The sequence below is a fragment of the Typopeltis vanoorti genome, chromosome 1, assembly GCF_054136105.1.
Source record: "Typopeltis vanoorti isolate ZY-2024b chromosome 1, IOZ_Tvanoo_1.0, whole genome shotgun sequence".
NCBI classification, from domain to species: domain Eukaryota; kingdom Metazoa; phylum Arthropoda; class Arachnida; order Uropygi; family Thelyphonidae; genus Typopeltis; species Typopeltis vanoorti.
In genome coordinates, this window is record NC_143549.1 from 143,867,803 (window position 1) to 143,889,765 (window position 21,963).

At 35.5% G+C, this 21,963-nt stretch overlaps 1 protein-coding gene across 2 annotated transcripts in view; it reads left to right on the forward strand.

Annotated features, from left to right (window-relative positions):
* Window positions 1-21,963, forward strand: part of LOC150110502 (splicing factor 1-like) — a 125,010-nt gene that overhangs the window by 42,584 nt on the left and 60,463 nt on the right. For both annotated transcript variants that reach the window (XM_090399538.1, XM_090399545.1), the window contains one exon: window positions 20,656-20,808. In XM_090399538.1, coding sequence (XP_090255664.1) covers window positions 20,656-20,808 — 153 coding nt within the window. The remainder of the gene's footprint in view (window positions 1-20,655; window positions 20,809-21,963) is intronic.

Sequence of the window (21,963 nt, forward strand, 5' to 3'; positions counted from 1 at the left end):
ATCTTCTTGTGGAAACCTGTAGTAATTTATATTATAAAAACTCTTTTGAATGTAAAGTCAGGTTGAAATGAAATACAAATTAGTTACCATATTTTTCTGCACAATTTCCTTGAATATACTATTCTAAAAATATGAGGATGAGGTGAACGAGTTTAGCTGATATAAAAGTAGACTGCTTCTTAATAGGCATTGAAATGAAATCTCCATTCTTATTGTTCTTGATTGCTACTGTTTTCATTTAGATAATTATGATATGAGTTTTTTGGGCAACTTCTGTTTCATAAATTAAAAGTGCTGTAATATAAAAATCACTAACTTACAACAGATGAAATTCAAGAAAACTCAATCTCAGAATTTTTTGGATGTGAAAAAGCTGGTATGATGGTACAGAGTTGGAAAGTGCTGTGCTTACTTTGACTACTGACATCAGTCATAAGTTCAGTTGCTGCTCTATTTATAAATAAAGCTAAAGCTGAAGTTATTTTATGATTAGTTCTGGGTTTGGACTCTAGCAAAGTGGTTGGTTTTCTCTGGAATTGCTTTGCTTTCTCTTCACTAACAGAAATGCAGCCATTTGTATATGCATGAAATCCAGCTGTTTATGTGCAAATATTAGTAAATGTATAACTGCATTAGGATATTTCCATAATTGGCTCATAGCTACTTTACATAAAGAACATCATTCACAGATCTAAGTCTTGTTATTGCTGACAACCAATCCAAAAAGGTGGGGGGATACATTAATTATTATATGAGATATGTTGCATACAGTATGTTTCATCATCCTGTATTGCATCCATGATAATAAAGTAAGTTGATCAGCTTTAAAAAAAAAATAAATAAATAAATAACCCGAACTGGACTATTTATTCTTTGTAAAGGGTGTAGTCACAAGTACGGTACATCATTTGCTTTTGGGTTGAAAAGACCTGGATTTGAATTCTGTTTAAATAAAACTTTATCAAGGCTTACAACTGAAGGTAAGTTAACAGGTCTCATACAGAGGTTGAAGGGTTTCTCCCTTCTGGAAACTTGGTTTTCATCATGCAAAACTGCTGGAGAATATGAAATGAACATATACTAGCTTCATGACTTTGCTTTGGCCTTAATTCCAACCAAACTTATTTTGTGATCTTCTGGAGGATGCTTTGAGAAATGTCAAATATTGAGATGAAAGCTATTTAGTTGCCTTACAAGTTTCAGGTCAGTTTTTGTATTTCTTTTATTCTCATTAAATTCATTCAGAGATATTTAAATATTGCAATTAATTCGGATTAATTTGGAGTTGTTCATTTTGAAATGATATTAAACCAATCAAGATATTTTTATATTTATTTAATGAGATTTAAGAAATATACACATGCACAACTTAAAAAAAAAAAAACTCATTCCTTGCTTGGAACATCTCTTTTCTACCTCTTTAAGAATGTACAATTGAATTTGAGAGAACTGATAGTATTTGGAATATTACATTTCATTAAAAATGGAATAAATCTGCAGAGATGAGTTTTTTTTTTTTTTTAAATAATTATTAAGATTAGTGCAAAGCAGTAATTCAGTGCTATTTTACACAGAGAGAGAGAGAGAGAGCTTGGTGAAAATCTGAATATAGGTAGACTTTTCATATCATAATGAAAGTATGATATCTAAGGAATTAAATACATTTTTTTTTATTGTTGTATTATCTATATTTTTCTGTTAATGTCATTCCCACCTATGAAGGATTGAATGTATCCACAATACATTCAGTACTGTAGCTATGCTAACGTAATGGTAAGATAATCTTGGGATGCTGCTCTAGAGAAAAAAAAAATATTTTTTCAGGCCTCAATAAGTAGGATGATTGTCTTATATTGACTGTGAAAATAGTATGTCATCTAAAAGATTTTCACATGCATCCACGTTGTCATAAAATTGAAACCTACATCCTGTTGGTGGAGAGAGAGAGAGAGAGAGAGGAACAAATGCCATCCACTTAGTCCACCAGCCTGAAATAGTAGATATAACTGTTACTTTTAAGATTTGAGCAGAATTACAGCCAGTATCGTAATGTTGTAGGTTTTATGACTGTTTCCTCTGTATTTCAAATATTTATTTTATTCAGTTATACAGATTTCTTCAATGACTATTTCAGTTAATTATTAAAGTTTTTTAAAAAAAAAAAAAAAAAACAGTACCAGATGAATGGAAGAAAATATTACAGTGCCAATTAAAAAAAAAAAAGAGATAAAATACATTCAAGTAATCAGAGAGGTTGATTTATCATCTACACTGATTTTTATAAATTAAGGAACAAAGAGAAAAATCACAATAACTCAGAAACTGTATGATGAATTTTTATGTAGTTCAGTGGAAAGTAGTACAATATAAGATATGAAAGAAACACTCACAAAAATTGTAAATAAATAGTTTAATTCAGTAACAAATGAATACACATAGACAATGGTCAAAAATGAGGTTAAAATGAGATTGTTGAAGTGTCTCCATAAGGAATGTGGTTACCACTCATAGCAATTCAATGTTTGCAATGTTTTATACTTTTTTATAATGGTGTCCAGGAGCTCCATTGGTAATGACCATCACTCCTGCACAACTCTCCTAAGTCTCTCGATGTTTTTTATTTGGTTGGGGGGGGGGTTGAAAGCATGTCTTCTTCTTAGAGCATCCCAGACATGCTCAATAGGATTAAGGTCAGGAGACCTGGGCCTGCCTGTCAGTCCATATATATAAGATAGTCTCTTTGAAGATATTGGTCCATGAGTTTTGCTTGATGAGGACAAGCATTGTTATCTTGTAGGATAAATGTCTCTCCTATTGCACCTGCATACAGATAAAGCATAAGGATCCAGAAACTTGTCTCTGTAAGTCGGAGCATACATGATTCTGCTAGGAAGCACATACATGTTCTTGCATCCACCCAACAAGATGCCTCCCAAAAAATCACACTACCTGCAACATAGGTGTCCCTTTCATAGTGGATATTAGAGGGATAATAACATGTCCCTGATTCTCTCCATATCTGAGTCCTCTTAGGTCTCACTGTGTCACTTTGTAGAGCAAATTAGGATTCATCCATAAACAATACTGACCCCCATTGGTCTTGGCTCCATTCGACATGGAGCCTGGCCTGTTTCAAATGTTCTCACCTGTGATACTAGTTGCCTAGCATAGATCATCTTCATGAAACCTTCTGCACAGAGTGGAAGCAGATGCTAATGTTCCTGTAGCTGTTTTGGAGTTGCACTCCTGTTTCAGCAAGCAGTTAAATGGAGATATCAGTCACCTGCTGCTGTCCATGGCCTTCCTTCACTGTATCTCCAGGATGCTTTTTGTGACTATTGGAATTGGTTTCAATCTGTGAACCACAGAACAACCCATATGACAGTTCATTGTTAGTAAGTGGAAAGTTAAGCACTTTGGCTTGATAAAAATTCCTGTGGCATATTACTTTGATGGGATTATGCTTGGAAAAACTGAAGCTAGAAATCTTGGAGTTATGTGGACTACTCCATCTGACGTTGGCTGGCCTTTGTCTTGGGATGTTTCACCTGAATTCATCGGTTAAATGTCATCTTGATACAAAATGGAAAACCACTCCAAACTGTCTGTTTTTATGACATGGTTATTTGCATATACAACTGACACAGTCACTCATTTTTATATGATAACCAGCCTCAGCATCACTTTATATAATATTCTTGACTTTCAAAGCCCCCCCCCCCCCTCCTCAAAAAAGTTATTACATTTTTTTTCTTTGTTCTTTAATTTATGGAAACCAGTGTACTTTGAAAATTTGTACAAAACTTATTCAAAAATTATAACCGAATCTGTTATTGCATGATGAACATAAGGTTTTGAAGCTGGGCAATCATGTATATAGATGAAATATTTGCAGTAAAACAGATAATAGAAAAATCATTGGGATATAGTATATACACAGCACTTTCAGAATGATTTGAATAGGCTGGAACTACGGGCAAATGATAATGGCTGTCAGTTCACTGTTAGTAAATGGAAAGTTAAGCATTTTGGCTTGATAAGAATTTGAGTGGCATATTACTTTGGGATTATGCTTGGAAAAACTGATGAGGCTAGGAATCTTGGAGTTATGTGGATAGGAATTTGAAGTTGTAAATACAGCTCAGAGGATAATTGTGGTGCTGAAACTCTACATTTATATCTCCTCCTGAGATTTTTATTTAATAAGGTTGAAACACCTTATGGTAACTTGTTCTGGTAAAATACTTATAAGCTCTGTATTACTAAAATCTTGGTATTTCTAGCCTGGCTCCCACTGATGAGACCTCAATAAAGGCCAAAACTGGTCTGGGTAGTAGCCCCTTGCCTTTAATACAAAGCATCATACATCTCCTTCAGGAGATGTGCTTTGCATTAAGGGTAAATATTAAGATTAGTGATCAGCGCTTATTCTACTTTTACCATGAGTTGCCTTGGTCTTGCACTACGTGCAAGGTCAGCTAGACTTGCAACACTTGCAGGTGCAAACTTGACTTGTTTGTCTGTTTGCTTACTTGGGATATGGAGTAAAACCAGGTTTAAAATAGCTTGGCATCTTTAACATTTTTTATACCCAAGGTAAAATACTTTCTACATGTGTGTGTGTGTGTGTGTGTGTGTGTGTGTGTGTGTGTGTGTGTGTGTGTGAAGGAAGTCATTTTGCCTCTCTTTACGTGGCTTGCTACAACCATGTCCTGTACTACTACTATGTTCATATTGGTCTCCTGGGTTCCATTGGGATAAAGAAGCTGTGGAAAAGGTGCAAAGAAGAATTACAAAGATGATATTGGGAGTATGGAATGTCGGTTATGAGGAGAGTTTGAGAGAAAGAGAAGTGATGCAATAGAAGTCTAACTTATAAATGAGTGTTATAGGATACTGGAAATTTTTTGGTATATGGAAGGTGGGAAGAGAACACAGAAGCATCCATGGAAGTTAAGTTTATGTGCAATTTAAAAAAAAAGGCTGAGCATTGAGATTTTTTTATTTTTTTTCCCCCCTCAGAGGGCAGTGGATGAATGAGTGAGTTTACTTATTGAAATGGGGTGGGAGCTCCAGTGTGAATGAGTTTAAAAGAAGGCGTGATAGCTTGTGTAGATATTGTATAGTCTGCCTTGGTGAGTGTTTGGCTCTCTGGAGGTCTCCGATAATAATAATCAGATTCCTTCTATGGCTCTGGAAACTTCCTTGAGTAAGAACCTCAAACATTGAATAGCTTCAAGCATTTGCCATCTTTGTGATATTTATCTTCTGTATATTTTGTGTTTCCTCCTTTTCTTTGCTTTTAGCTTATAAATATATCAACATAACATCTTTATGATATTTATCATCTGTATTTTTCCATGCTAAGTTTTGGATATATATTTTTATGCATAACTTAGTTTTCTTATATTTTTCTGTTTATTCTCTAAAGCCATGCTGACTTCTTTGCCAAGAACATTCAATATATTGTATTTACTCAAATATAACTCATCCTTGCGTATATCTTGCATCCCTGATTTTACTTTACAAATAAAAAGTTTTGCATATACCTTGCACACGAAAAAAGTTTATAACTTTAAGAAATAGATAGTTAATGTTGTTATGGCAGTTTCAGATATTTTGGAATTCAGTTGAGAGAATCAGCATTTCAACTCAACAGTCTTCGGCTTGCCTTTGTCGTTGAGTCATGCTATCATTTGTTAATATCGCACCAATCACATGCGAGACCGGAAGCAGCGATAGCGAATAGCAGATTCTTGGTAAGTTATGATTCAAAAATGATAAAAGGACAAGCAGTAATGAAACTTGTTTGAATTTAATGGCCTGGTTGGCATATCCGCTCTCCAGCCAAAAGGCTGCATGTTCGAATCCCGCCGTGGACATGATGTTTGTGATTGTCTGTGGAAATACTAGTGATGGTGGATGGTAGATGGCGTTGGTGAGGTGGAGACAGAGAGAGAGAGAGATGGTAGGTGGCCTCCCTCGATGAGTTTGTGGACTCCCTGGTGGTGTTGCATAATAATAATAATTAATTATTGAAGCTTTGTCGCTAAAGATTCAAATATATCACGTGATGTGAAGGTGAGAGGTCGGTTGCATAAATAGCGTTTAATTAAAATTTAAATTTAAATGCCTTCATTTTATAAATAATGCGAGCAATTATAAATTATAATGAATATTGAGAATTTAATTATAAACGTCAATTAAATTTTTTCTGAAAAACTTTTTTGGGGAAAAAAGTGAGAGTTATATTTGAGTAAATACGGAGTCATCTAATGTTTGTGCTTATAGTTGTGTTGGGGTGGGGTAGGAGCTGTAGCCTGCTGTTGGCCAAAAAAAAGTTTGAAGATAGTTAAGCTCTCTTGCTCTGCGAGTTACTATTTTAAATTCCATTCTTTTGGGTTCCATACTGTTGTGTTTGGATGATGATGTGGTTGTTTATGTAGATATCTTTCAGTGTGGGTTGGCTTTTTGTAAATAGAAAAAGATTGTAGGTATTATTTCTGGGAAAATTCCCATGTTACTTCTCTAAGTAAATTTATGGCTATTTAGCCCATTTTTATTTAGGAGCCCCCTTTTTTATAATGTCATTGGCTTTTTACTCAATTTTAAGACATTGCTGAAGTTTTATATAGATAGATATATGAAGAATATAAGAGGGAAAATTCGGGTATGCTGTTGTAGAATGTTACTGCTGTCTTCTTATTCAGCGGCATCCTGGCATGTGGCGACATACATTCATCTGCTGTTGACAGGAGGGGATTTGGAAAAATTGTGGGAGAATTATTGGTGAGGCAAGGGATATGTGAATTTTTTGAAAAACCCAGGTTTATATATATATATATATATATATATATATATATATATATATATATATATATATATTAAGGGTGGGCAGAGAATACTTTGGGAGGTGGGGAATGGAAACTATTTTTTGGAGAAGGGGAAGGATATGATGGGATAAGATCAGGAGTAGAAGTGAAGGGGGTGTGAGCTGTTTCAACAATGTGTCGTCTTCGGAGCTCGTGGAGGGGGGGGGTGGAGGCTATGTCATGTTAGCTTGGTGTTTCTGTCTTTGGTGTAGAAAAAGATTAGTCTGAAAGGTGAGTGACTAATGTATCAAAAAAAGCAGGCTGTTAAAGTGAGTTACAACAGAGTCCAGTAGGTTTGTTCATTGGGCTAAATGGGAAATATATGATTTGCATGGCTTACCCAGACTAAAGGTTTGAAAGTATGAGTAGCTGTGGTAAATGCATTTTAAGAACATCTTATGCTGCAGTAAGCATTTTAGCTTAAATAGCTTAGACACCTCCTCAATAACCGGAAACCATTGCATCTGGAACACTTTGAACGGCATTTTCTTAATATTATTATTCCATGTCTATCTTGTTGGTAAGCAAAATTTGCATTATATCTAGCTAGGAATGTTAAAATTAATCTGAAATATGGTTATAATCCATGAGCCAAACAATCAGGACTTGCAAAACATGCGCTCACCATCAGACACAGAATCCTTTTGAAAAAAATAAGGTTCTCATTAAAAATAATTTCTTAGATTGTTTATGCAAAGAAAACTCTGAAAACTTGCTACATAGTTCTTCTTTACAAGTTCCAGAATTAAATTTTATTTTTATTTATTTAATGAATTTTTATTTTATTTTTTAATCTCTTGTTAAAGTTATTTTTACTAGACCCTTAATGTATTTAGACCATGACACTCTACATCATGTATGTGCAGTTTGTGTTTTCATTTGTGTTTAATTTGAAAGTCATACTGAAGATATCCTTCATAGTAAAAAAAAAAATTATGCTAGTTAAATCCATATTATGCTTAATTTACATTTAGGTGAGGAGATGAATTTAATCTCCAATGTGAGATCATTGCCCTGCTTATTGGAGTGCCTGAAGTGGCTTGAAAAATTGATGTTTGATCTCTAAAGCATGGTTTTCTGGCAATGTAAAAAAAAATTGATAAAAATATATTTTAAAAAATCCTTAGGCCACTCACAGTAAAAAATGTACTACAGGTTTCCATATAACCTTTTGTGGGTGGGAACAACATAAAATAAAAAATCAACTAATTTTATTTCTAACCATCTTTCAGATCCATAAGTTAAAATTGGTTTGAACGCTGTTCCTGTATGCATCAACTTTGGTGTTTTGAATAATTTCTAATTCTATACAACTTTATTCAGGTTGACTTCCCACAATAACAGCTTTGAGTATTTTGTTGTCTATTGTCATATTTAATTTATATTTAACTAGCTAAAATGTTTTACTTGTTCTAGAATGCTTGTTCCTATTCAGAGTGCAGCTGATCTGTTACATGTTCCTGCCTGTTTTCATAGTTTGTCTTCTTTCTTTTTGTGCCAAATTAGTTAAAACATTTATTCAGTTCAGTTATGGAATCCTGAAGCATTGTACCAGATTTCTTTAAGAGGATAATATCTGCATAAAATCAAAAGCTGAGATTAACAGTCTCAGTTTTATCTGGTTTTAAAATCAGATAAAACTGAGATCCATGGTCCATGTTACTTATTTATCCTGTTTGTGCCTCATGGCACATAAAGCTGAGATCTGTTTCTTCCAAATACCTCTGTCCTGAGCCACCAGTTCAGCTTGTTTGCATTTCTGCATGCCAGCTATTCTTCTTTCCTTGTCTCTCATTTTCTGCCAAGTTAATTTAGGCCATCCCCTTTTTCGTATTTCTCTGTTGTATATTTTCAATATATGCCTAGTCCATTTGCATCTGCATAAAAAAAAAAAAAAAAAAAAAAAAAAATTATTTCATCAGTGATGCTCTTTTGCTCATTTAGCTTATATAAGTCACTGGGGGGGGGGGGGGGCTAAAATATATTACACAAACTTTTTTTTTTTTAAGCTTCATATTTTTTGGTCAGCTTTCAGTGTCTGATCCATATAATAATATGACCTTAACATTGCATTGAGCAGTTTTATTATGACATTTTGATGATTTCCACATATTATTTAATATTCTGAAAGCAGTATTAGAAATTAAAAGAAATTAAAAATATCTTGATTTTAATTTCTTTGTGGCATTTGCTGTTTACTTTAAGAACATTTGTTTTAGTCATATTTATTTTGACCAACCATTTCAGTTGCTTTGTACAAGTCTTCTGATTGTGTTTGAATGTCATATCATATTTTGATATCAAACTATGTCATCAGCATAATCTCGATCTGAGACATAAGTTCCATATAGATGTTGAATAACAGTGGAGACACCAAGCCATCTTTGTGTACCTCCTTCAGTACTGTTTTTCTTATTGAAATATAGATTATGTATTGCTTGATGTAGATTAGCCATATATTCAAAATACAACTATAAACCATATAGTTATATTTTGAACAGCTTTTCTCTTGGGACCTTATAATATCCTTTTCCAGATCAGCAAAACATCATTGCTAAATTCCCATGATTTCTTAACTATTTCTCTTAAAGTGAAAATCTAATCATAGTAACTTCTATTTGGTCTTGAATTTATCTTGTTCTTCAAGTTTCCCTTCCAAGTTTTTCTTAGCATCTGTTAAATATTCTTGCATGAATCTTATCTGGAACACCCAGTAGGGATATACCTCTAATACTGACATTCAGTTTTCTTTCTGTTTTTATAGATGAATACTATGAGAGCTATACTCTGGTCATCTGGAATTTGACCTTTTCAGGTCTTATGAATTATACAGTGTACCCATTATAAAACTTTCTTACCTCCATATTTGAGATTTCTAGTTGAATATAATCTATTTCAACAGACTTTTCAGATGTTTGATGCCTTTTTCTAAAGTGTTGATATGTAATCCTGATTACATTTCTCTAGAATATTTTCTACCACTATTCTGTTGCCACTTGTTTCACTTATCAATCATGAATCCTGACTCCAGGTTGTTTAATATGGACTGAAGGAAAGGGACATGCCAGCAATGACACAGTACCATTGATCTGTCATGCTTGGTTATAGCAGGACAGGGTGGTCGTGGTAGGGGGGGGATTATTTTCTTGGCACTGCTTAGGATCCTTGAGACCAATAGAGCAGGAGTTAAATGCTGCATCCACCTAAACATTTTTGCCAACCAGTAACACTCGTTTGAATGGGTGTACCTGGTTGGCATCTCACTGAGGGAACATTAAAGATGTTCAGCTTGAGTATCAGTGCTGTCAGGGTGGATATCTCTATTAAGCTGTTATCACTTGGTGTATATATTTCAAGAACATGAATTATACTTGCCTATAACTTTACAACAGTTATTTTAGTATCCTATAATGCAAAGTCACTTCCTTTTAGATATGCATTAGGTTATACATTAAGGGAGGGTCGCTTCCAGACCAGTTTCATACCTTTATTGAGATCTCATCAGTGAGAGCCAGAGCTAGGTAGATACCAAAGTTGAATTCAATTCAAAAGTCATTTATTTCTCTCATACATTATACTCATATCTCATATACAGTATTCTAATGGAACTCATTATAGGGCAAAAACTTGTCTGGACAGTGCCCTTCCCTAGATTTATTTTATGTTTTTTTTTTTTTTTTAATTAATTTCAAAGACAACAGGAAGTCTCAATATAACAAAGAGTGTGACAGTTAACAAAATTTGAGCAGCTGTCTCTGGAACTCTAATTTGTGCAATTAGATAGGGTCACTTCCAAGAGATTTTTCAGGATCATAAATGTTATCACAATTTTTTTTTTTTTTTTTTTTTTTTTTTTGGTGTGTGTGTGTGGGTGGGAGGGGGGGGGGGTGCTTCACTGAGATTGTCATTTAATAGTTCATGATAAATGTCAATAAATCACTATTTTTAGAACATTATAAAGTAGTTGTAACTTCACCTTAGCAGGGCTAGAACATATGAAGTTTTATATTCTAGATCTGTATGCCGTGCACTGCGAAGTTCAAATGCTATTAACATCGTGGAATAAGTAAGAATGATTCAATGCCATTGAGTTCATCATTTATGCATGCTGAAATGTGAAAGATGTGTTTATAGAGAGAATGAACAGGAGGTACGGATTTGTAGAAAGTGTGATGTTCTTTTAAGACTGAGTTATCGGAGAATGCAAAACAGACTGAAAGAGTGAAAGTTAGTGTAAATGTGAGGTGCAGAACACTGTGAATAATGGAATGAAAGCAAGTGAGACTGACGGAGTGAAGAAATGAATGAAGATATGGAAGTGAAAGTAAGTAGGAATGAGGAAATGGAAGAAAGGAATGGCAGAACAAGAGGAGCAACAAAGTGGATTGTTGAATGCATGATTTGAAAATCAAGTTGTTCAAAATGATAAATGAAATGAGGAATGTGTGAAGTGATATTTGGTAGAAAGAAATGAAAGAGAGCAAAAAAGATAGTAGGATGGAAAATCAAGAAAAAGAGGTGACTTGAGAATAGTCAAGTATTGGAATTCCATTATTAAAGCTATGGTTAATGCAAGAGTCCATAAGGGCTGCTTTCCAGGAGAGAGAATGAGCAAATTAATTCATGCTTTGGATATGAGAAGAAAATGAGCAAGAGAGTGAGTTGTGGGAACAAATGATTTGGTTGGACATAAGGAGAGCATAAGGATGGATATCAGGAGGTTATTGTGAGGAGAGTGAATGATAGCAGCATAAGTAGGAAATGTCAGTGTTGCCTAGATATGACAATGATGAGTTAAGATACAGAGTGAGAATCATGAATGATAATGGCAAAGTTGTTTGTGAGGAGGGAGTGCAGTTTGTTGAGATGTGGCATGTATTTAAGGAAAGGATGAATTTGTATAAAAGTAATGGATTGCATTTGTGAATGACTTAGGTGTGAGTTAACTGGATGGAAATAGAAGTAGTGTTAGTGATGAAAAGAGATTGTGAATTTAAGAGGAACAGGAAACATGGAGTCTAAGTGGGCAGGGGGGACTTGACTTAGGGAGAGTGGATGTTAGAAGTAGTAGTGAATGGAGATGATCAGTATAGAAACAGAATGGATGGGGGGGGGGAGATAGTTCAGACTGTGGAGATATATGGGATAAGTGGTGATAAAAGTGATTGGGAAGGTGTGTTGGGGACATCACAGTCAACATGTGGCTTGGATAAGACTGGTTATAGACCTAAAAGTGAACTGCTGATATGCCAGGAGCATCAGAAATAAGGGAGATGAAATTGTTTCACTGATTTACTCAAAATTATTAGCCCCAAAATTGTCAAAATAAGTGAAACATGGTGGAATAAGGATGATTATGCTAAATGGAATAGAAATGGAAAGATCCGTTGTTTTTTGTGAGGATAAAAAGTATAAGCAAGGAAAGAAGGGAGGGAGAGTGTTGCTCATAGCAGTGAGTTATGTCCGCATAAGGTAGACATTATGCAAGAGGTAAATAGTGCAATGTTTTTGAGGCAGTGTGGTGTTAGGTGCAGGTTGGCAAGAAGAGATATTTAGTTGGATATTGCTATATCCCGAGGAATGTGAAGGGTGGTTATGAAGAAATGTATAGCACTTCGGTTAGTAAACAAGGTAAGGGTGATCATTATGGATGATTTTAATTATGACAGTATAGATTGGAATAGAGAGAGAGAGAGAGAGAGAGAGAGAGAGAGAGCATTTGGGAATATGGAAAATGTTCTTGAGTTCATAAGAGACTACTATCTTAGATAATATGTATCGGAGGGCATATGAGGTGTGAGATCTGTTTTCATCAGAGGATGTTAAGTGGGGTGTTCCACTTCCCTCCATTTGATGAGAGTGATCATAAAATGATCACCTGGGCTGTGGTTAGCCACATGAAGACACTTCTGTGAGGAATGGATAGATATGGAATTAAAATTATGGATGGTGATTATAAAAAGCTTAGGAGATGGTTCAGAGCTATAGCATGGAATGAGGAGTTAAGTGGGGAAGAAATAAATGCTTGGGAACTGACAGATACTTAACACCATCAATGTGAGAACATATTCTGAAACTCAAAAGACTGAATAAGGTAGGTGCCAAATGGATGAGTAAGGAGATTTATGCATGAAATCTGGAAGAAGGCACTTTGGAGGCAGCACAAGATGAATAATGGTTACAATCGGTTGCATGGAGAGTATAAAGAGCAGAGCAGGGCAGGAGGGTGACTAGTTTAGTCTATAACCATTTAGTAATGACAGCAAAAGTATAGTACATGCAGAAATTAGCAGATCAGGTCAAGAAAAAAACCTTTGGGGATTTTTTTTAAATATGTGGCAAATAGAAAGAAGAATGATTATGGCAAGGTAATGTTAGTGGATGAAAGTGGTAGATTGGTAACTGCTGCAGAGGACATTTTTCATTTTATTCAGTGAGGAATTCATCAGGGTGTTTCGTTCTCAGTTGTAGAGACTGAAATGAGAGAAGGCTTACCACTGAGCGAGCAAAAGGTATACGAGGAGTTACATAAGTTAATATCAATAAGGCAGTAGGACTTGATGACATATCACTACATGTCTTAAGGGAATGTTCTATGGAGTTATTGTCAGTCTTGACTTACCTGTTTAATAAGTCTTGTAACATCACAACTCCCAAATGAATGGGAGGAAGGTAAAATTGTTTCACTTCACAAAGGTGGTGCTGTTACAAAATATAGGCTGATCTCAGTATCTGGAGTTGTAGTTAAGGTATTGGAGAGGTTGGTGAGAACTAGGCTACAAAATGGGTAATAACAGCTATCTCTGCGCTTGTCAGCATGGGTTTGTTAAAGAGAAGTCATGTTTTACCAACTTGCTTGTGTACTATAACAGGATGACGAATGCATTGGACAAAGGAAATGCATGTACAGTGGTACACTCAGATTTTTCAAAGGCTTTTGTTAGATTGCCACACCACAAGTTGGGTAACTAAACTGTAGCAGATGGGATTGGATGATGGATTAGTGAGTTAAATAATTGCTATTTAGCTTGTATCTTTTAATGATATTGGGATGGGTTTAACTGGAGATATACAACTGTTTGCAGATGATGCGAAACTGGGAAGAGTGATTAGGAATCAAGCAGGTGTTGTGGTCTTACAGGAGGACTTGAATAGGTTGTATGAGTGAGCAAATTTGTGTAACTATCAGTTTAATGTTGCAAAAGTATGAGGCTCTAAAATTTCGTAGGCAGCAATGGGATGTAAAATATACACTTGTTGTATACCAGCGCTTCCCAAACTGTGGGCTGCGACCCCCTTGGGGGCCATAAGTTTGGTTGAGGGGGAGGCATGAAATAATGAAAACAAATTTAAAATGTTTTAAGACTAAGTAGATTTTTTTTAATCTTAAAAGAAACGTATTTAATTTTTATTATTTATTATTTCTTTTTTGTTCTTTTTTATATTTTAATGGAAAAAATTGCACATTGGTTTGGCTCACAAATTTTGCTTCTTGCATATTTCGGCAATTAATGAATATTATCATCATCATCATGTCATCTTCCTTATACCCTCTTTTACCTTGCGGTGTCGAGGGTCCATTGATCATCAGACCTCACTCCGTTTACAGGATAAGGTGGTCAGCCTTATGCCCTGGTATATCCTATGGCCCGTAGTGTTGAGTTCTCAAGGCCAGTTTGCCTGCTTTGCGGGATGAAAAACCCCAGAATAAACTGGGGAAAAAACCCTGCTGTCCACGCCCAAGACTGGCTAACTTGGCTATGGCTGAGGAAGATCCTTCAAGCTCCTCACGTCACCGACGGGAATCGAACCTAGGACACTCCTTCCCCAGGCATATGGTTGCAAAGCACATAGCCACTAGGCTAACCGCGCGGATTTAATGAATATTATATAAGTTTCATTTCAAAGGTATTGATAAGAAACACAAAAAAGATTACAAATGCAAAATCTTGAATATAAATTGTATTGAATATAAATATTCTTACTAAATAGCTTAAGGAAATTACAACGTACAATAGAATATACATCAAAATAAATTTTAATACACTTCCAATATTTCGGCAACGTCACGTTGCCATTATCACAGGAACTTGAATACAACACACGTGTACACAAGCACAACACACAGTAAATGAGGAACAAAGCAGGAAGCCATTCTTTCTCGTAAAATGTTGGTATTCTTGGCCGATTGGGCTGAAGGTCTTCTGATGTAGGTTTCTCAAATTTGTAGCAGTCTCATGCAACCAAATTTGTTGAGGTTTGGATTGTTTCTTAGGGCTGAGGCTGATTATTCCATGAATAGCCTTTCGTATTTGAATTTACTATGGTGTATTATCGTGGTTTTCTTCCACTGTATTCGATGGCAGGTATCCAGCGCATGGTCTGCAAGACCAGAGTGGCTGTATTGGTAAAACCGGATGTAGTCTTTGTGTTCTGAAATTCTGATATTAGCTTTCCTGCCTGTTTGGCCAAAGTAGGACAGCTTACAGCTGCAAGGGACTTGGTATACACCAGGTAGGTCTGGGGGGAGGGGGGTTGGTCTTTAGTGGAGTGGATAAGGGATGCCAATTTTTATAAGGTCTGTAACAAGAAGTTAAGTCATATTTTTTTTAGGATTTTTGTAATTTTTCTGAGGTGCCTCGGATATAGGGAATGGTGATGGATTTAGAGTAATTCTTGTTTTGAAGGAGGGGATGGGGAGGGTTGTGGTTTATTGGTTTCAATATTTTTTGGATTTTTTTTGTGGGGGGGGAGTAGCCATTAGCTAAGAAAGTGTTGAGAATGTGGTTAGGGCATTGTCATTTGAACGCATAAGTTTAGCCCTGTTGTGTAGTGTCTTAATGACTCCATATTGTTGTAGGGGGGGGAGAGGGATTGTGGTGAATGTATCTGCCTGTATGGGTGGGTTTTCTATAAACTGAGAAAACCAAGGTTCCATCAGGCTGGCGGGTGACTAATGTGTCTAAGAAAGGAATGCAGTTGTTTTTTTCTTCTTCCAGGGTGAACTTGATTCTGGGGTGTTGGTTGTTTAAGTGTGTTAGGAAGGAGGAGTGCATCGGAGCAATGTGACCAAATAGCGAAAACATCAACATAGCGAAGCCATATGGTTGGTTTTTGTGGGCAGAGTTTAAGGCTTTCTCTTCAAAAGTCTCCATATACAAGTTGGCTAAGGGTGGGGAGAGTGGAGAACCCTTGAAGAGAATGCCTTAAACTCTGCCCCACAAAAACCATATGGCTTCGCTATGTTGATGATGTGTTCGTTATTTGGCCACATTGCTCAGATGCACTCCTCTCCTTCCTAACACACTTAAACAACTAACACTTCAGAATCAAGTTCATCCTGGAAGAAGAAAAAAACAACTGCCTTCCTATCTTAGATACACTAGTCACCTGCCAGCCTGATGGAACCTTCGTTTTCTCAGTTTATAGAAAACCCACCCATACAGGCAGATACATTCACCAACAACCCCCTGCAACAATATGGAGTCATTAAGACACTACAGGGCTAAACTTATGTGTTCAAATGACAATGCCCTAACCACAGAACTAAATCACATTCTCAACACTTTCTTAGCCAATGGCTACTCCCCCCCCACAAAAAAAATCCAAAAAATATTGAAACCAATAAACCACAATCCCCCCTTCACAACAAAGATTACTCTAAATCCATCACCATTCCCTATATTCGAGGCACCTCGTAAAAAATTACAAAAATTCTAAAAAAACATGACTTAACTTCTTGTTACAGACCTTATAAAAATTGGCATCCCTTATCCACTCCACTAAAGACCCCCCCCCCCAAGACCTACTTGGTGTATACCAAGTCGTTTGCTGCTGTAAGCTGTCCTACTTTGGCCAAACAAGCAGGACAGTTAATATCAGAATTTCAGAACACAAGGACTACATCCGGTTTCACCAGTACAGCCACTCTGGTCTTGCAGACCATGCACTGGATACCCGCCATAGAATACGGTGGAAGAAAGCCACGATGATGCACCATAGTAAATTCAAATACGAAATTCATGGAATCAGCCTCAGCCCTAAGAAACAATCCAAACCTCAACAAATTTGGTTGCATGAGACTGCCCCAAATTTGGGAAACCTACATCAGAAGACCTTCAGCCCAATCGGCCAAGAATACCAACATTGCCTGCTAGGGGGCACCACCATCAGGACTTTTAGGAGAAAGAATAGCTTCCTGCTTCATTCCTCATTTACTGTGTTGTGCTTGCGTGCACGTGTCTTGTATTTAAGTTCCTGTGATAATGGCAACGTGACGTTCCGAAATATTGGAAGTGTGTTAAAATTTATTTTAATATATATTCTGTTGCACGTTGTAATTTCCTTAAGCTATTTAGTAAGAATGCATAACCAACGTCTAAGCCTTTCCACGAGAATGAATATAAATACAATAAATATTATAATAATATATGTGTATATTACGATTTTTTTTTCGATGGGGTCCGTGAAATATTTTAATTTTTCCAAAAGGGGCCTTGGCATCCATAAGTTTGGGAAGCACTGGTGTATACTTTACATATAACTTTGGAGGAGATTGAGGAGACAGAAACCTTGGAGTGGTGGTGGTGGATAAGTAACTGAAGTCCAGAGATCACATTGCACAAGTCGAAGTCATCGTATCAGAATTATGGATTATGTGGAGGTCTTTAACATTCAGAATTAAAGAGAATATGATCCCATTGTACAGGGTGTTTCAAATTAAAGTTCCCTTATTCAAATCAATCTGTAGAGAGAACCAGTACACAAAATACCTTCAGACTTGGTAGAGAGAGAGATATTGACAATAAAAAAAATTAGTTCAAAAATGACCAATAGGGGAACTATGGCACTGTGATCTAGAAAATATAGTGAATTTGCATACTACATGAGCCGTAATGCAGTAAAATCTTGCACATGTGCAAAATCTTTCCAGAGATCAGTTTTGTATGTATTCCACTGTAAACAATACTGTATGGTGGTTTTAGCTATTGATCTTGCCAAAGGCTAACATATTGACTGTCACCTCCATTGATCATCCTGATCACCTTGACAGCTCCTTATAGCACATACAAATTAAAGTACTCTGAATAGGAGTTTTGAAACACTGTATAAGGGCTTGATCAGGCCTCATATGGGTTATTGTGCACAAATTTGGTCTCCTGATTTTTGGTGATTATAAGAATATATATTAAAAAGGGTCCACAGATGACTAAAGTGATAACTAGTCTTTGGGATGTGGTAAAGAAGACAGATTGAGGGAATGCAATTTGCAAAACCTTCTGAATAGGAGGAAGAGAGGGGATGTGATCAAAATATTTAAATTGGTAAGGGGTTATATGAGGTTAATGTGTGAAATTTTTGAGGGAAGAGGGGGGATGGAACAAGGGGACATCCCTAGAAACTTATAAGGAGGTCATGAGCTAGGGCATTAGGAGCAGTTTTATTTTTTATTTATTTTTTTCATGGGAAAGTGGTTGATGAGTGGAATGCATCATCAAACAGTGTGGTGAATGCAGATAGATACGTTAAAGTAATTCAAAGTACGGTTTGATGGAATTTGTGTGTGACAGCGTGTACCTCCCATGATAAGTTTTGACTCCATGGAGGTCTGGCATTAATAATAATAATTTTGTTTGCAATTATTGCCAGGTTGAGTATAGAAAAAGAAACTTGAGATTTTTTGATCCGGGCATTTTTGTTCTTGGACACCTTGAAAAATCGAGGTTCATGTTAGCAGTTTCCATGCTTTCATATGGATCAGTGTCCTAAATTGTATGAGTGATTGTAGCATTGCAATATAGTCCCTACTTTTAGCACTTGGCTGAATCATTATCATAAATTGTATTTAACAAATTATATTCTTGCTTTTATCCTTATTGCATCCAAGCATGAACAAACAAACATTTGTGCATGAAATGTCTTAATGGGATATATTTTAACATGAGTTTGCCACAGTCAGTATTAACAATGCTGTTAGGTTGGAAAGTTCAAATCTTACATGTGGCTGAGATTTATAAAGGGTGTGTTCAGTTGAATGTGAGTTTACTAGTCTCATTTGGTAGTGGCAAGACTTTTCATCCTGCAAAACAGGCAAACTGGTCAGAGCACAAAGTTAACAGGCATAATTGTGTATTCTCTGACCTCTTAGTTTCTCTTATTGTAATTTCAAGACAGCGAAAACATCAAGTTGCCATTGTATATCCCATTATGCATGGCTTTCTTGGGTGTGTATACAAGGCCAACTTCATGTGAGGGCAACTGCTTATTATACAAGTAGCCTGGTCATCAGGCAAATAAAGAAAAATCAGGCACAAACTTTTGTATACTCATGCTTGGATGGAATAAGGATGAGAAGAAGACTATAGCTTAGTATAATTTACTTTCTTTCTCAGTGAAAAAATTTCAACTTGTCCTCATAATTATTCACATGTTATTCAAATATTATTGCTCAACACTTAAAATAATAATGTTCACTGGATAGGCTTATATTCTATGTAATATACACTCAGCATAATTTCATCCTCTGAATTCCCACTGAAACATGACTGTGTGGAATACCTTATTTTGAAAGGTACTCTACTTTATGAAAATTTTATTTTCAAAATCAAAGAATTCAAATTCTTTGCAGCTAATGCCTCTTATTCTCTTATATGGAATAATCAAGGCATTTTTAACCATATCTAGCTTTTGGAGACTGAGTGGGTGGTTCAGTCGTTTTTCCAAGTGACATCAGTGTTTGTTATTCTACTCATTCACCCTGTCTCTCGTTTCCATTTGTAAATAGTCGATAAAAATGCTGATGCATTTGTAGTTTATATATTATTTCAACATATCCACAAAGCCTATCACAAATAAATGTCATGTGTAAACACGGAAATAATGGATTTTGCAACGAAGGGGAAGATACTTTTGGACATGGTTGCCCACACAGAGAGCAAACAATTATCTTGTCATGACATGGACTTGCTCGACCTGACTGAGAGGACTCATTGCTGACAGGTTTGGACCCATGTAGTATATGGTGGCCAGCCTGCAGCACCATATTTCTCCTTTTGCACACTTCAAATAGAAAAGGATAGTCTCTGAACATGTTTGACATGCTCTTAAAGGGTATACCACTTAAACTGCATGGAGAAGAGAGAGGGACAAAAACTGGAATTCTTGCTCTGGGGACCAAACATGGCATTCTCCATGTCAGGCTTGTAATAATCACAGTGATGGTGTTTTACTGGATGATGATGACCATCCGCTACCTAAACATTGATGTCTCTTGCGGGATTCAAACCTGCTACCTGTGGGGTGGATGGAGAGAAAGAGAGAGAATGTTAACTCTTCAGTCAGGCTGGCATGCCAGCTTATTCAGAACTATGTGACCCAGCCATTCACAGACTTCTTTAATAATTTATCTGATATTCATGTAGAATTATACTCGTGTTTAATGTTTCATCAATTCAAATCTTGATAATTTTAAATTAAATTTATTGTCATTAAAATTAGTGTATACATTTAAGCATTTGTTTCTACAGTATAATTTTATGCAGCTACATTAGCAGAAAAAGCTGTCATCCTCATCTGTGCACTCTCAAAAAAAAAAAAAAAAAAAAAAAAAAAAAATGCAAAGCCTGCATTTATACATACCCTCAAAAACGTTTTCTCTACTCCAGAGACAATGCAAATGATACAAGTTTATAGCATAAATTTTAGTGTAATGCATAGCTGAATGTTGATAAATAAATTCATTGTTTATTTTTAATCATATTTCATGGCTGTTCCTGTCCTATAGATCACCGTCTCCAGAACCAATATATAACAGTGAAGGTAAAAGATTGAATACCAGAGAATATCGAACAAGAAAAAGGCTAGAAGATGAACGCCATAGTCTTATTCAAGAAATGTTTCAGCATAATCCAGATTTCAAGCCTCCAGCAGATTACAAGTAAGTTTTTTAAATAATTTATTTAATTACCACAAGGATTATTCATCTTACTTAAATCATAGGATGAACAATTCTTGTGTGTTGCTGAAAGTAGAAAGCTTTTGTTTAGTTTAAAAGATATATAGGAAAACTGGAAAGGGGGAAATGCTTTGTTAGATACATAAACTTAACAGCATATTCTAGAAAAATTATAAAATTTGACTTTATGATAGGGTTCCCATAATATTTTACTAAAATCTGGGACATTCTGAAATTTTTACTTAAAAAACCCGGGACATTTTGTAAAAAAAAACGGGACATATTAAAAATTAAGAACGCCAAAAATAAAACTATTATATATGTTGCACTTTAAATTAAATACTGCTATAAACATACATTACATTAAATCCATTTAAAAAAGGATTATTAATCACAAACATATTTAATTAGAAAAATATTTATCAGATTTATGGACCTGTTCAAGAATTTTTTTTTTTTCTTTTGATATTTGATCATAGAACTCAGCATGAGAGAGTTCCTGGCAGTGCTAAACAAAAACTAGCTAGGCATTTAATACGCCCAGAATTTATATCCTGCTTTGTAAAATGAGCAAACATTTCACACCATTTATCACTGACACTTTGATCCTGCTGTTCACTCCACACTTCAAATTTGCTTTCACAATATTTTTTCACACATACAAACTCATCAAATAAGTCCTCTTCATTCACAGTAAAGCTTGGTGACACTGTCTGCATGAATATGTAACTTTTTTGTATGTTCTTCCAAGTCACAGGATCGTTTCCCTTCAAATTAATCCCATCCATAGACTGAAGAGGTGTGAGAAATGGTGTACACCACTCCTGAATATATTCAATACAGCTGCAATAGAAATCTACTGCATAACTTTCAAACTTTTCAACTGTTATGTGTCCTTCTTTTTCTAATTCTTGCAACTGTTTTCTCACAGTAGTTATAAGAAACTTTTCTGCCTTCCTACAATTTAACCTTTCCACCAGTTTGTTTATTTCATCCTTCACTTCAATTACTGTTATATCTTGCTTTTCAATACTTTTAATGGTATCATAAAAGGTTTTTAACTGGCTGGCAAAGAATTGCAGGAGTGTAATTGAAAGTGGATTTTCAAAGAAATTTTTGAGACTGATAGGACATTTG